The 15,000-nt window shown below is 64.5% G+C and overlaps 1 protein-coding gene across 1 annotated transcript in view; it reads right to left on the bottom strand.

Moving 5' to 3' along the window:
* The window catches only part of ctnnd1 (catenin (cadherin-associated protein), delta 1), a gene marked incomplete at its 5' end in the record, with an annotated part of 19,700 nt that extends 6,827 nt beyond the window's left edge, over positions 1 to 12,873 (bottom strand). The window contains 6 exons of the mRNA XM_067981472.1: positions 395 to 460; positions 3,340 to 3,357; positions 4,914 to 5,073; positions 8,363 to 8,480; positions 9,590 to 9,773; positions 12,410 to 12,873. Coding sequence (XP_067837573.1) covers positions 395 to 460; positions 3,340 to 3,357; positions 4,914 to 5,073; positions 8,363 to 8,480; positions 9,590 to 9,773; positions 12,410 to 12,873 — 1,010 coding nt within the window. The remainder of the gene's footprint in view (positions 1 to 394; positions 461 to 3,339; positions 3,358 to 4,913; positions 5,074 to 8,362; positions 8,481 to 9,589; positions 9,774 to 12,409) is intronic.
* Between the last annotated feature and the right edge of the window lie 2,127 nt (positions 12,874 to 15,000).

Genomic DNA, 15,000 nt, shown 5'->3' with positions numbered 1-15,000 from the left:
CCCAGTCCAGGGGAGATACAGGGAGAGGGGAGGTTAAAATCAGACCCAGTCCAGGGGAGATACAGGGAGAGGGGGTTAAAATCAGACCCAGTCCGGGGGAGATACAGGGAGAGGGGGTTAAAATCAGACCCAGTCCAGGGGAGATACGGGGAGAGGGGGTTAAAATCAGACCCAGTCCGGGGGAGATACAGGGAGAGGGGGTTAAAATCAGACCCAGTCCAGGGGAGATACAGGGAGAGGGGGTTAAAATCAGACCCAGTCCAGGGGAGATACAGGGAGAGGGGGGGTTAAAATCAGACCCAGTCCAGGGGAGAGGGGGAAATGTATTTCGGGGCAGTGGGATTGTGACAGAAACTGTGTTGCGGACGCTGCCTCTCCCAAGGCGACCTCTTACCTTTGGCTGGAGTGGCCCTCTTTGGCATGTCCACGTCTAGACTGGGGTCGTCTGCACTTCTCTTCCCTGGGCACAAGGCAGCGGAGACAATTTAAGAAGAGATGTGAACAGTTCCCTCAGCCCAGGCACCGCCCTCTGCCCCACAACGCCCCCCGGGAGAGCTCCTCGCCCTCGCTCGGGGCTGACCCCACCCCGCAATCCCTGCACCCACCGTCACTCACCCACACCACTCCTGGCACGGCAGAGGGGACGAGCAGGCCACCCCGTCAGAGACCCCCACCCTGACTCTTCCCAAAAGGAGAATTTGCCCCTCCGGGCAAATCCCCCCCTCCTCCGAAGCCAGGTGGTTCGAGTGCTGCCTCGGGACTGACCGCCCTGCGAGTGCCGGAGGCCATGGGCTCAGTGACTGACCTTTCACCCCTCTGGGGGTCATATCCCGCCCCGGACAGAGGGGACAATAGGCTCCTCTCTCTCCCCGATGGGGGTCAGTGGCTCAAACACTGGCCTTTCGCCCCTCTGGGGGGCAATAATTCATGTTCAAGCGCACAGCTGCTAATTCTCAATAATAATACAGCAAACCCGTCCTGTACCTGCCCCCCTGGGAGCGCTCGATGCCGACACTGGGTATAAAGTGGGGGACACACTGTCAGGGTAATGTAGAGGGAGCTCTACACTGTATCTAACCCGTGCTGTACCTGCCCCCTGGGAGCGCTCGATGCCGACACTGGGTATAAAGTGGGGGACACACTGTCAGGGTAATGTAGAGGGAGCTCTACACTGTATCTAACCCGTGCTGTACCTGCCCCCTGGGAGCGCTCGATGCTGACACTGGGTATAAAGTGGGGGACACACTGTCAGGGTAATGTAGAGGGAGCTCTACACTGTATCTAACCCGTGCTGTACCTGCCCCCTGGGAGCGCTCGATGCCGACACTGGGTATAAAGTGGGGGACACAGTGTCAGGGTAATGTAGAGGGAGCTCCGCACTGTATCTAACCCGTGCTGTACCTGCCCCCTGGGAGCGCTCGATGCTGACACTGGGTATAAAGTGGGGGACACACTGTCAGGGTAATGTAGAGGGAGCTCTACACTGTATCTAACCCGTGCTGTCCCTGCCCCCTGGGAGCGCTCGATGCCGACACTGGGTATAAAATGGGGGACACACTGTCGGGGTAATGTAGAGGGAGCTCGACACTGTATCTTACCCGTGCTGTCCCTGCCCCCTGGGAGCGCTCGATGCCGACACTGGGTATAAAGTGGGGGACACACTGTCGGGGTAATGTAGAGGGAGCTCGACACTGTATCTAACCCGTGCTGTACCTGCCCCCTGGGAGCGCTCGATGCTGACACTGGGTATAAAGTGGGGGACACACTGTCGGGGTAATGTAGAGGGAGCTCTACACTGTATCTAACCCGTGCTGTACCTGCCCCCTGGGAGCGCTCGATGCTGACACTGGGTATAAAGTGGGGGACACACTGTCAGGGTAATGTAGAGGGAGCTCTACACTGTATCTAACCCGTGCTGTACCTGCCCCCTGGGAGCGCTCGATGCCGACACTGGGTATAAAGTGGGGGACACACTGTCAGGGTAATGTAGAGGGAGCTCGACACTGCATCTAACCCGTGCTGTACCTGCCCCCTGGGAGCGCTCGATGCCGACACTGGGTATAAAGTGGGGGACACACTGTCAGGGTAATGTAGAGGGAGCTCGACACTGTATCTAACCCGTGCTGTACCTGCCCCCTGGGAGCGCTCGATGCTGACACTGGGTATAAAGTGGGGGACACAGTGTCAGGGTAATGTAGAGGGAGCTCCGCACTGTATCTAACCCGTGCTGTACCTGCCCCCTGGGAGCGCTCGATGCTGACACTGGGTATAAAGTGGGGGACACACTGTCAGGGTAATGTAGAGGGAGCTCTACACTGTATCTAACCCGTGCTGTCCCTGCCCCCTGGGAGCGCTCGATGCCGACACTGGGTATAAAATGGGGGACACACTGTCGGGGTAATGTAGAGGGAGCTCGACACTGTATCTAACCCGTGCTGTACCTGCCCCCTGGGAGCGCTCGATGCCGACACTGGGTATAAAGTGGGGGACACACTGCCAGGGTAATGTAGAGGGAGCTCGACACTGTATCTAACCCGTGCTGTACCTGCCCCCTGGGAGCGCTCGATGCTGACACTGGGTATAAAGTGGGGGACACACTGTCAGGGTAATGTAGAGGGAGCTCTACACTGTATCTAACCCGTGCTGTCCCTGCCCCCTGGGAGCGCTCGATGCCGACACTGGGTATAAAATGGGGGACACACTGTCGGGGTAATGTAGAGGGAGCTCTACACTGTATCTAACCCGTGCTGTACCTGCCCCCTGGGAGCGCTCGATGCCGACACTGGGTATAAAATGGGGGACACACTGTCGGGGTAATGTCGAGGGAGCTCTACACTGTATCTAACCCGTGCTGTACCTGCCCCCTGGGAGCGCTCGATGCCGACACTGGGTATAAAGTGGGGGACACACTGTCAGGGTAATGTAGAGGGAGCTCTACACTGTATCTAACCCGTGCTGTCCCTGCCCCCTGGGAGCACTCGATGCTGACACTGGGTATAAAGTGGGGGACACACTGTCAGGGTAATGTAGAGGGAGCTCTACACTGTATCTAACCTGTGCTGTACCTGCCCCCTGGGAGCGCTCGATGCTGACACTGGGTATAAAGTGGGGGACACACTGTGGGGGTAATGTAGAGGGAGCTCCACACTGTATCTAACCCGTGCTGTACCTGCCCCCTGGGAGCGCTCGATATCAGACAGAGACGCCCATGGGTGTGTTGCGGTGAGCCGGGCGCGTCCCCCTCAAGTCAAGACCCGAGGGGCAAGTCAGCGGCAGGAGAGGAGAGCACCCACCCACCCACCCACAGCCCACCTCCCCTCCCCTCCGCCCCGCACTCACCTCTGGAGAACCAATCCTCTGGGAAACAGCGAGAGGAGGGACAGGGACCGCGCCCCAGAGACGGAGAGAGAGAGCGAGCGAGGGAACGAGATAGGGAGACGGACGGACGGACACACACGCACAGAGAGACGGACAGACAGAGAGAGAAGAAGAGGGAACAGAGAATAATAATTAACAAAGCATTTCGCTGAAGCAAGAAGCAGCTGACAAGAGAGTCCAATCAGTCCCAGGTCCAGCACCAACAGGGTGACCCCAGAATTCGGGGCAGGAGTCGGCCACTCGGCCCCTCGAAGCCTGCTCCGCCATTCAATCAGGTCATGGCCGATCGTCGACCTCAACTCCACTTTCCCGCCCGACCCCTCGAGTCCCCAAAAATCCACCCGTCTCAGCATCCGCAGCCCTCTGGGGGCGGAGAATTCCAAAGATTCCCCACCCTCCGAGTGAAGAAATCCCTCCTCATCTCAGTCTTGGATGGCCGACCCCTTACCCCGAGACTGTGCCCCCTCGTTTCAGATTTCCCCCACGAGGCGGGGGGGGCAACGTCCTCTCGGCATCTACCCGATCGAGTCCCCTCAGAATCTTGCCCGTTTCAACTGAGGTCTCCTCTCATTCTTCCGAACGCCAATGAGCGTTGGCCCAAGCTCTTCAATCTTTCCTCATGGGACAACCCTTCCATTCCTGGAATCGACCTTCCTTAAAGAAAAGGGCACCAGAACTGTCCGCAGTGCTCCAGGTGTGGTCTCACCAGCGCCCTGTGCAGTTGGAGCATGGCTTCCCGGGCTTTTGTACTCCATCCCCCCCCCCCGAGAAATAACGGCCAATATTGCGTTTGCCTCCTCCGCGGTAGACCTGCCGCACCTGTACGTTGGCTTCTTGTGTTTCACGTACGAGGGCACCCAGATCCCTCTGCATCGTAGCCTCCTCCCTCAGCCTCCCCTCTCCCTCCTCCCGGGCAATCTCCGGGGTTCGAAAACCAAATAGCTTGGAGGCAAGCAGCCATGGATTCTCCCTCCCTCCATCTGCTGAGGCGGACAACCTCCTCTCCCCAAAAGGGGCCTCCTCATCTCGCACAGCTGCGGGGGGAGGCCTCGTCTCCTCCCTCCCCCCCCCCTCCCCAAAATGGAGACCCTTCACAGTTCCGAGTGGCGGTCAATCTCCGTCCTCTTGGAAGGTCCCACCTCCCAGCCTACGTCGAGACCCCCCCACCCACCCGGACTGAGATCCAAGGGTCTGGCTGGAGTTGCGTGCAAGTCGAGACCGTCACCCCCATTCCCCCACCCGAAGGGGAATCCCAGAGAGCCCCCGGGATTGTCGAAACGGGGGGGGGTGGGCTCTTGGGAGAAGAGGGGTCTTGCCGGAAAACAAGGGGTGGAGGGGCAGGAAGAACGAGGAGGCACGGCAACGGGCGAGAGGGAAGCAAGTCCCACCATCTCCACCCTTCCCCCGTCAGTCGTCAGGGTCCCGGGGGGCGAGAGGGCAGGGGTCACGGGAGGTCAGTCGCCCTCGGTGCATGCCCTCTCCTCCCGCCCACGGCGACCCTCGACCCCCGACCCCCCACCCTTCCCCAATCTTACCTTTGGCATTCCTCCCGCCAAAGCAGCTGGCCTTCTGCTGAGAGGAGCCCGGCGTTCCCGCCTGGGGGGGCAGCGTCTCCTGGAAGCGGGCGGCGTCCGGGATCTCGCGGTGCACCTGGAACGAGAGGTTCCGCAGGAGGCAGACGCAATTCTCCACCAGCTGGAAGGCAAAAAAAGGAGAAGAAAATAACATGAAGGGGAGACGGACAGAGAGAGAGAGAGAGAGAGACAGGGCGGCGCTCCCTCAGTACCGACCCTCCGACAGTGCGGCGCTCCCTCAGTACTGACCCTCCGACAGCGCGGCGCTCCCTCCGTACCGACCCTCCGACAGTGCGGCGCTCCCTCAGTACCGACCCTCCGACAGTGCGGCGCTCCCTCGGTACCGACCCTCCGACAGTGCGGCGCTCCCTCAGTACCGACCCTCCGACAGTGCGGCGCTCCCTCAGTACCGACCCTCCGACAGTGCGGCGCTCCCTCGGTACCGACCCTCCGACAGTGCGGCGCTCCCTCAGTACTGACCCTCCGACAGTGCGGCGCTCCCTCAGTACCGACCCTCCGACAGTGCGGCGCTCCCTCAGTACCGACCCTCCGACAGTGCGGCGCTCCCTCAGTACCGACCCTCCGACAGTGCGGCGCTCCCTCAGTACCGACCCTCCGACAGCGCGGCGCTCCCTCGGTACCGACCCTCCGACAGTGCGGCGCTCCCTCGGTACCGACCCTCCGACAGTGCGGCGCTCCCTCAGTACCGACCCTCCGACAGTGCGGCGCTCCCTCGGTACCGACCCTCCGACAGTGCGGCGCTCCCTCAGTACCGACCCTCCGACAGTGCGGCGCTCCCTCAGTACCGACCCTCCGACAGTGCGGCGCTCCCTCAGTACCGACCCTCCGACAGTGCGGCGCTCCCTCAGTACCGACCCTCCGACAGTGCGGCGCTCCCTCAGTACTGACCCTCCGACAGTGCGGCGCTCCCTCAGTACCGACCCTCCGACACTCTCTCAGTACCGACCCTCCGACAGTGCGGCGCTCCCTCCGTACGGCCCCTCCGACAGTGCGGCGCCCCCTCGGTACCGACCCTCCGACAGTGCGGCGCTCCCTCCGTACGGCCCCTCCGACAGTGCGGCGCTCCCTCGGTACCGACCCTCCGACAGTGCGGCGCTCCCTCAGTACTGACCCTCCGACAGTGCGGCGCTCCCTCAGTACCGACCCTCCGACAGTGCGGCGCTCCCTCCGTACGGCCCCTCCGACAGTGCGGCGCTCCCTCAGTACTGACCCTCCGACAGTGCGGCGCTCCCTCAGTACCGACCCTCCGACAGTGCGGCGCTCCCTCAGTACTGACCCTCCGACAGTGCGGCGCTCCCTCAGTACCGACCCTCCCACAGTGCGGCGCTCCCTCGGTACCGACCCTCCGACAGTGCGGCGCTCCCTCAGTACCGACCCTCCGACAGTGCGGCGCTCCCTCAGTACCGACCCTCCGACAGTGCGGCGCTCCCTCAGTACCGACCCTCCGACAGTGCGGCGCTCCCTCAGTACCGACCCTCCGACAGTGCGGCGCTCCCTCCGTACGGCCCCTCCGACAGTGCGGCGCTCCCTCAGTACTGACCCTCCGACAGTGCGGCGCTCCCTCAGTACTGACCCTCCGACAGTGCGGCCCTCCCTCAGTACTGACCCTCCGACAGTGCGGCGCTCCCTCAGTACCGACCCTCCGACAGTGCGGCGCTCCCTCAGTACTGACCCTCCGACAGTGCGGCGCTCCCTCGGTACTGACCCTCCGACAGTGCGGCGCTCCCTCGGTACCGACCCTCCGACAGTGCGGCGCTCCCTCAGTACCGACCCTCCGACAGTGCGGCGCTCCCTCAGTACCGACCCTCCGACAGTGCGGCGCTCCCTCGGTACTGACCCTCCGACAGTGCGGCGCTCCCTCAGTACCGACCCTCCGACAGTGCGGCGCTCCCTCAGTACCGACCCTCCGACAGTGCGGCGCTCCCTCAGTACTGACCCTCCGACAGTGCGGCGCTCCCTCAGTACCGACCCTCCGACAGTGCGGCGCTCCCTCAGTACCGACCCTCCCACAGTGCGGGGCTCCCTCAGTACTGACCCTCCGACAGTGCGGCGCTCCCTCAGTACCGACCCTCCGACAGTGCGGCGCTCCCTCAGTACTGACCCTCCGACAGTGCGGCGCTCCCTCAGTACTGACCCTCCGACAGTGCGGCGCTCCCTCAGTACCGACCCTCCGACAGTGCGGCGCTCCCTCAGTACCGACCCTCCGACAGTGCGGCCCTCCCTCAGTACTGACCCTCCGACAGTGCGGCGCTCCCTCAGTACCGACCCTCCGACAGTGCGGCGCTCCCTCAGTACTGACCCTCCGACAGTGCGGCGCTCCCTCAGTACCGACCCTCCGACAGTGCGGCGCTCCCTCAGTACCGACCCTCCCACAGTGCGGCGCTCCCTCAGTACCGACCCTCCGACAGTGCGGCGCTCCCTCAGTACTGACCCTCCGACAGTGCGGCGCTCCCTCAGTACCGACCCTCCGACAGTGCGGCGCTCCCTCAGTACTGACCCTCCGACAGTGCGGCGCTCCCTCAGTACCGACCCTCCGACAGTGCGGCGCTCCCTCCGTACGGCCCCTCCGACAGTGCGGCGCTCCCTCAGTACTGACCCTCCGACAGTGCGGCGCTCCCTCAGTACCGACCCTCCGACAGTGCGGCGCTCCCTCAGTACTGACCCTCCGACAGTGCGGCGCTCCCTCAGTACCGACCCTCCCACAGTGCGGCGCTCCCTCGGTACCGACCCTCCGACAGTGCGGCGCTCCCTCAGTACCGACCCTCCGACAGTGCGGCGCTCCCTCCGTACGGCCCCTCCGACAGTGCGGCGCCCCCTCGGTACCGACCCTCCGACAGTGCGGCGCTCCCTCCGTACGGCCCCTCCGACAGTGCGGCGCTCCCTCGGTACCGACCCTCCGACAGTGCGGCGCTCCCTCAGTACTGACCCTCCGACAGTGCGGCGCTCCCTCAGTACCGACCCTCCGACAGTGCGGCGCTCCCTCCGTACGGCCCCTCCGACAGTGCGGCGCTCCCTCAGTACTGACCCTCCGACAGTGCGGCGCTCCCTCAGTACCGACCCTCCCACAGTGCGGCGCTCCCTCAGTACTGACCCTCCGACAGCGCGGCGCTCCCTCAGTACCGACCCTCCCACAGCGCGGCGCTCCCTCAGTACCGACCCTCCGACAGTGCGGCACTCCCTCAGTACCGACCCTCCGACAGCGCGGCGCTCCCTCAGTACCGACCCTCCGACAGCGCGGCTCTCCCTCGGTACTGACCCTCCCACAGCGCGGCTCTCCCTCAGTACCGACCCTCCCACAGTGCGGCTCTCCCTCAGTACTGACCCTCCGACAGCGCGGCGCTCCCTCAGCACCGACCCTCCGACCGAGAAGGTTGAGGGGCCTCGTTTACCTTGCTGTCGACGTCCTTTTGGTCGATTTCCGACTGGACGATGTGAATCAAGGCGTCTACGAGTCCACTGCACTCCCGCAGTTTCTGCCTGGCTTCCTTCTTCTCCGAGCTCACGTTCCTGCGGTCAAAACAAGAGGGACGTCAGAAACTCCGCAATAAATAACTCTCCCGCCAATGCCACCCTCTCACCCACTACACCCCTCCCGCCCCCCCGGGGCGAGGCGCCATGTCAGGGTGACGATGCCCGCATCCAGGGTCAGGGGTCAGCCCGTGGACTCTTCTCCCCCCGTCTCATCACGTGACGAGCCGCGCTGTCGGAGGGTCGGTACCGAGGGAGCGCCGCGCCGTCGGAGGGTCGGGACCGAGGGAGCGCCGCGCCGTCGGAGGGTCGGGACCGAGGGAGCGCCGCGCCGTCGGAGGGTCGGGACCGAGGGAGCGCCGCGCCGTCGGAGGGTCGGGACCGAGGGAGCGCCGCGCCGTCGGAGGGTCGGGACCGAGGGAGCGCCGCGCCGTCGGAGGGTCGGGACCGAGGGAGCGCCGCGCCGTCGGAGGGTCGGGACCGAGGGAGCGCCGCGCCGTCGGAGGGTCAGTACTGAGGGAGCGCCGCGCCGTCGGAGGGTCGGGACCGAGGGAGCGCCGCGCCGTCGGAGGGTCGGTACCGAGGGAGCGCCGCGCAGTCGGAGGGTCGGTCCCGAGGGAGCGCCGCGCCGTCGGAGGGTCGGGACCGAGGGAGCGCCGCGCCGTCGGAGGGTCAGTACTGAGGGAGAGCCGCGCCGTCGGAGGGTCGGGACCGAGGGAGCGCCGCGCCGTCGGAGGGTCGGTACTGAGGGAGCGCCGCACTGTCGGAGGGTCAGTACTGAGGGAGCGCCGCGCCGTCGGAGGGTCGGTACTGAGGGAGCGCCGCACTGTCGGAGGGTCGGTACTGAGGGAGCGCCGCGCCGTCGGAGGGTCGGGACCGAGGGAGCGCCGCGCCGTCGGAGGGTCGGTACCGAGGGAGCGCCGCGCAGTCGGAGGGTCGGTCCCGAGGGAGCGCCGCGCCGTCGGAGGGTCGGGACCGAGGGAGCGCCGCGCCGTCGGAGGGTCGGTACCGAGGGAGCGCCGCAACGAGCCAAAGCCAGGCCAACTCCCTCCGTCGAGGGGGGACCGCGAACGGCGGGGGACGGGGAAAGGGAGGGGGGAGGAGCGCGACGGCCCCCCCACACCCCCCTCGCCGACGGACGCCCTCACCTCAGGCAACCGGCCGTGTTGGTCAGCACGCCCTGCCATTCCACGTGCCGCGGCTTCGAATTCTCGTTGGGCTGCTGCTCCCAGCCGGAGTGGGGGAGCACCACCTCGTCGCAGAGGGCGTCCACCGCCTGCTCCACGATCTCCATCTTCACCGCGTCGTGGGAGGAGAGGTTCCAGAGCGTCCCTGGCGACGGAGGAGAGAGCGTCAGCACCGCCCGCGGAGCGAACGCCAGGCCCCGGGTCCTCCCACCATCCTCTCTTATTAGGCCCGTTCAGCCCCCCTCGGGCCTGTTACCATAGGAACAGGAGGCCCGTTCAGCCCCTCGGGCCTGTTACCATAGGAACAGGAGGCCATTCAGCCCCTCGAGCCTGTTACACAGGAACAGGAGGCCCATTCAGCCCCTCGGGCCTGTTACCATAGGAACAGGAGGCCATTCAGCCCCTCGAGCCTGTTACACAGGAACAGGAGGCCCATTCAGCCCCTCGAGCCTGTTACCATAGGAACAGGAGGCCCGTTCAGCCCCCCTCGGGCCTGTTACCATAGGAACAGGAGGCCATTCAGCCCCTCGAGCCTGTTACACAGGAACAGGAGGCCCATTCAGCCCCTCGAGCCTGTTACCAGAGGAACAGGAGGCCATTCAGCCCCTCGAGCCTGTTACACAGGAACAGGAGGCCCATTCAGCCCCTCGAGCCTGTTACCATAGGAACAGGAGGCCATTCAGCCCCTCGAGCCTGTTACACAGGAACAGGAGGCCATTCAGCCCCTCGAGCCTGTTACCATGGGAACAGGAGGCCCATTCAGCCCCCCTCGAGCCTGTTACCATAGGAACAGGAGGCCCATTCAGCCCCTCGAGCCTGTTACTCAGGAACAGGAGGAGGCCATTCAGCCCCTCGAGCCTGTTCCGCCGTTGAATCAGATCAGGGCTGATCTCCCTCCTCCCGTCTTGGCTCCATCTCCCTTAATACCCTTACCCAACAAAAGTCTATCGATCTCCGCTGTGAAATTATTAATTGAGCTGACGTCGTCTGCTTTTAGCGGGAGGGAGTCCCGCACTCCTCCCACCCCTTTGTGTGAAGAAATGTCTCCTCACTCCTCTCCTGAACGGCCCCTGGGCTCTGATTTTGAGGTTCTGTCCCCTTGTCTTGGACTCCCCTCGACCAGCGGAGAAAGTTTCCCTCCATCTACCCCCCACCCTCTCCTCCCCCTCCTCATTATCACCTCCCTCTCCTCCTCCTCTCCCCATTATCACCTCACTCCCCCTCCTCCTCCCACTCACCCTCCCTCCCTCTCCCTGTTATCACTCCCTCCTCCCCCCCTCACTACCCATCACCTCCCTCCCTCTCCCCCCGCACCTGTCATCACCTCCCTCTCTTCCCCATCTCCCTCTCCTCTCCTCTACCCATTATCACCTCCCTCTCCTCCGCCTCCCTCCTCTCCCCGTTATCACCTCCCTCCTCCTCCTCCCTCTCCTTCTCCTACCCATCACCTCCCTCCCTCCTCTCCCCGTTATCACCTCCCACCTTCTCCCTCACCCACCCGTTCTCCCCTCCTCCTCCCTCTCCCACCCGTTCTCCCCTCCTCCTCCCTCTCCCACCCGTTCTCCCCTCCCTCCTCCTCCCCCTCCCTCACCCGTTATCACCTCCCTCCTCCTCCTCCCCCTCCCTCACCCACCCGTTCTCCCCTCCCTCCTCCTCCTCCCTCTCCCTCCTCTCACACCTACCCGTTATCACCTCCCTCCTCCTCCTCCCTCTCCCTCTCCTACCCATCAACCTCCCTCCCTCCTCTCCCCGTTATCACCTCCCTCCTGCTCCTCCTCCCCCCCTCCTCCTCCTCCACCCTCTCCCCCACCTACCCGTTCTCCCCTCCCTCCCTCACCCACCCGTTCTCCCCTCCCTCCTCCTCCTCTCCCACCCGTTCTCCCCTCCCTCCTCCTCCCCTCCCTCACCCGTTATCACCTCCCTCCTCCTCCTCCCCCTCCCTCTCCCACCCGTTCTCCCCTCCCTCCTCCTCCTCCTCTCCACCCGTTCTCCCCTCCCTCCTCCTCCCCCTCCCTCACCCGTTCTCCCCTCCCTCCTCCTCCCCCTCCCTCACCCGTTCTCCCCTCCCTCCTCCTCCCCCTCCCTCACCCGTTATCACCTCCCTCCTCCTCCTCCCCCTCCCTCACCCATCCGTTCTCCCCTCCCTCCTCCTCCTCCTCCTCCCTCCCTCCTCTCCCCGTTCTCCCCTCCCTCCTCCTCCTCACCCACCCGTTCTCCCCTCCCTCCTCCTCCCTCTCCCTCACCCACCCGTTCTCCCCTCCCTCCTCCTCCCTCTCCCTCACCCACCCGTTATCACCTCCCTCCCTCCTCTCCCCGTTCTCCCCTCCCTCCTCCTCCTCTCCTCTTCCCCCAACTACCCGTTATCACCTCCCTCCTCTCCCCATTCTCCCGTCCCTCCTCCTCCTCCCTCTCCCTCACCCACCCGTTCTCCACTCCCTCTCCTCCTCCCTCTCCCTCACCCACCCGTTCTCCCCTCCCTCCTCCTCCTCCCTCACCCACCCGTTATCCCCTCCTCCCTCCTCTCCTCACCCACCCGTTATCCCCTCCCTCCCTCCTCTCCCCGTTCTCCCCTCCCTCCTCCTCCCTCTCCCTCTCCCTCACCCACCCGTTCGCCCCCTCCCTCCTCCTCCTCTCCCTCCTCCCCCAACTACCCGTTATCACCTCCCTCCTCTCCCCGTTCTCCCTCCTCCTCCTCCTCCTCCTCCTCCTCCTCCCTCTCCCTCACCCACCCGTTCTCCCCTCCTCCCCCTCCTCCCTCTCCCTCCTCCCCCCCCCACCTACCCGTTATCACCTCGTTGAGGTCCATATCCCGGGCTTTCCTCAGCAGCCTGACCAAGGCGGGCACCCCGTCGCAGTTCTTGATGGCCTTCTTGTTGTCCTGGTCTCGGCCGTAGGAGATGTTCTTGAGCGCCCCGCAGGCCCCGTGATGGACCTCCTTCTTGGCGTGGTCCAGGAGCTCCACCAGGACGGGGATCCCCTTCAGTCGACGCACCTCTGTCTTCACCTTGTCGTTGCGATAGCACAGGTGCTGGAGGTAGGCTGCAGCGTTGGACTTGACCGCGTCCAGCTTGTAGCTGAGCATGGCGATGACCTCGGGCAGCTCGGGCTGCCTCCAGACCGCTGGGTCCTTGCGGGTGCTGCCCAGGCTGGCCATGCTGCCCGCCCGCTCCTGTTGGGCCAGGGGCGCCCAGTAGAAGGCGTCGTGCTCAGAGCGCAGGTCGTCCGCCAATGGGTCGTCGAAGCTCCTGCTTTTAACGGGCAAGGGCGAAAGTCGGTAACGCGTTCGAGTCTCTCCGAGGGGTTCGGGGGGAGACGATGGGAGGGGCGGGGGGAGACGATGGGAGGGGCGGGGGGAGACGATGGGAGGGGCGGGGGGGAGACGATGGGAGGGGCGGGGGGAGACGATGGGAGGGGCGGGGGGAGACGATGGGAGGGGCGGGGGGAGACGATGGGAGGGGCGGGGGGAGACGATGGGAGGGGCGGGGGGAGACGATGGGAGGGGCGGGGGGAGACGATGGGAGGGCGGGGGAGACTAGAGGGAGGGGAATCGATGGGAGAGTTAGGAGACTAGAGGGAGGGGGAATCGATGGGGAGTTCAGGAGACTAGAGGGAGGGGGAATCGATGGGGGAGTTAGGGGACTAGAGGGAGGGGGAATCGATGGGGGAGTTAGGGGGACTAGAGGGAGGGGGAATCGATGGGGGAGTTAGGGGACTAGAGGGAGGGGGAATCGATGGGAGAGTCAGGGACGAGAGGGAGGGGGAATCGATGGGAGAGTTCAGGGACTGGAGGGAGGGGGAATCGATGGGGGAGTTCAGGGACTGGAGGGAGGGGGAATCGATGGGGAGTTCAGGGACTGGAGGGAGGGGGAATCGATGGGGGAGTCAGGGGACTGGGGGAGGGGAATCGATGGGGGAGTCAGGGGACGTGAGGGAGGGGGAATCGATGGGGGAAGTCAGGGGACTAGAGGGAGGGGGAATCGATGGGGGAAGTCAGGGGACTAGAGGGAGGGGGAATCGATGGGGGAGTTCAGGGACTGGAGGGAGGGGGAATCGATGGGGGAGTCAGGGGACTGGAGGGAGGGGGGAATCGATGGGGGAGTTCAGGGACTGGAGGGAGGGGGAATCGATGGGGGAGTCAGGGGACTAGAGGGAGGGGGAATCGATGGGGGAGTTCAGGGGACTGGAGGGAGGGGGAATCGATGGGGGAGTGAGGGGACTAGAGGGAGGGGAATCGATGGGGAGTTAGGGGACTGGAGGGAGGGGGAATCGATGGGGGAGTTAGGGGACTAGAGGGAGGGGGAATCGATGGGGGAGTTAGGGGACTGGAGGGAGGGGGAATCGATGGGAGAGTTAGGGACTGGAGGGAGGGGGAATCGATGGGGAGTTAGGGGACTGGAGGGAGGGGGAATCGATGGGGGAGTTAGGGGACTAGAGGGAGGGGGAATCGATGGGGGAGTTAGGAGACTAGAGGGAGGGGGAATCGATGGAGAGTTAGGGGACTAGAGGGAGGGGGGAATCGATGGGGGAGTTAGGGGACGAGAGGGAGGGGGAATCGATGGGGGAGTTAGGAGACTAGAGGGAGGGGGAATCGATGGGAGAGTTAGGGGACTAGAGGGAGGGGGAATCGATGGGGAGTTAGGGACTGGAGGGAGGGGGAATCGATGGGGGAGTCAGGAGACTAGAGGGAGGGGGAATCGATGGGGGAGTTAGGGGACTGGAGGGAGGGGGAATCGATGGGGGAGTTAGGGGACTGGAGGGAGGGGGAATCGATGGGAGAGTTAGGGGACTGGAGGGAGGGGGAATCGATGGGGGAGTGAGGGACTAGAGGGAGGGGGAATCGATGGGGAGTTAGGGGACTGGAGGGAGGGGGAATCGATGGGGGAGTTAGGGGACTGGAGGGAGGGGGAATCGATGGGAGAGTCAGGAGACAAGAGGGAGGGGGAATCGATGGGAGAGTCAGGGGACTAGAGGGAGGGGGAATCGATGGGGGAGTTCAGGGACTGGAGGGAGGGGGCTAAAAAGCTGGACCTCCCCAAGGCGGGCGGGGTAACCTCCCCAGAGATCAGGCCCACGCCCCTTGTTCACCACGATCACGTTGAATGGACAACAGGCCCCAGCAGCCCAACTTTGGCCGAGTCCTTCTCCCCAACGAGACGCTGAACAGACAGTTCGGCGGCTTGGGGAGTAGCTGGGCAGAGAGTGTCCCATCAACCTCTGCGATCCCCGGGTCAAATCCAGCCCCAGACAGAGAGGTGGGGGGGGGGGAATCAAGGTCTCCTCTCTCTCTCTCTCTCTCTCTCTCTCTCTGATGGGGGGCCGTACCTGCCCCCCGCCCCCCGGGAGCGCTCGATGCTGCCACACCGGGCCTTACA

Source organism: Heptranchias perlo, unplaced genomic scaffold (assembly GCF_035084215.1).
Source record: "Heptranchias perlo isolate sHepPer1 unplaced genomic scaffold, sHepPer1.hap1 HAP1_SCAFFOLD_734, whole genome shotgun sequence".
Taxonomy (NCBI): domain Eukaryota; kingdom Metazoa; phylum Chordata; class Chondrichthyes; order Hexanchiformes; family Hexanchidae; genus Heptranchias; species Heptranchias perlo.
The sequence above is the reverse complement of the archived record's forward strand: the minus strand, read 5'-3'. Positions and strand labels throughout refer to the sequence as shown.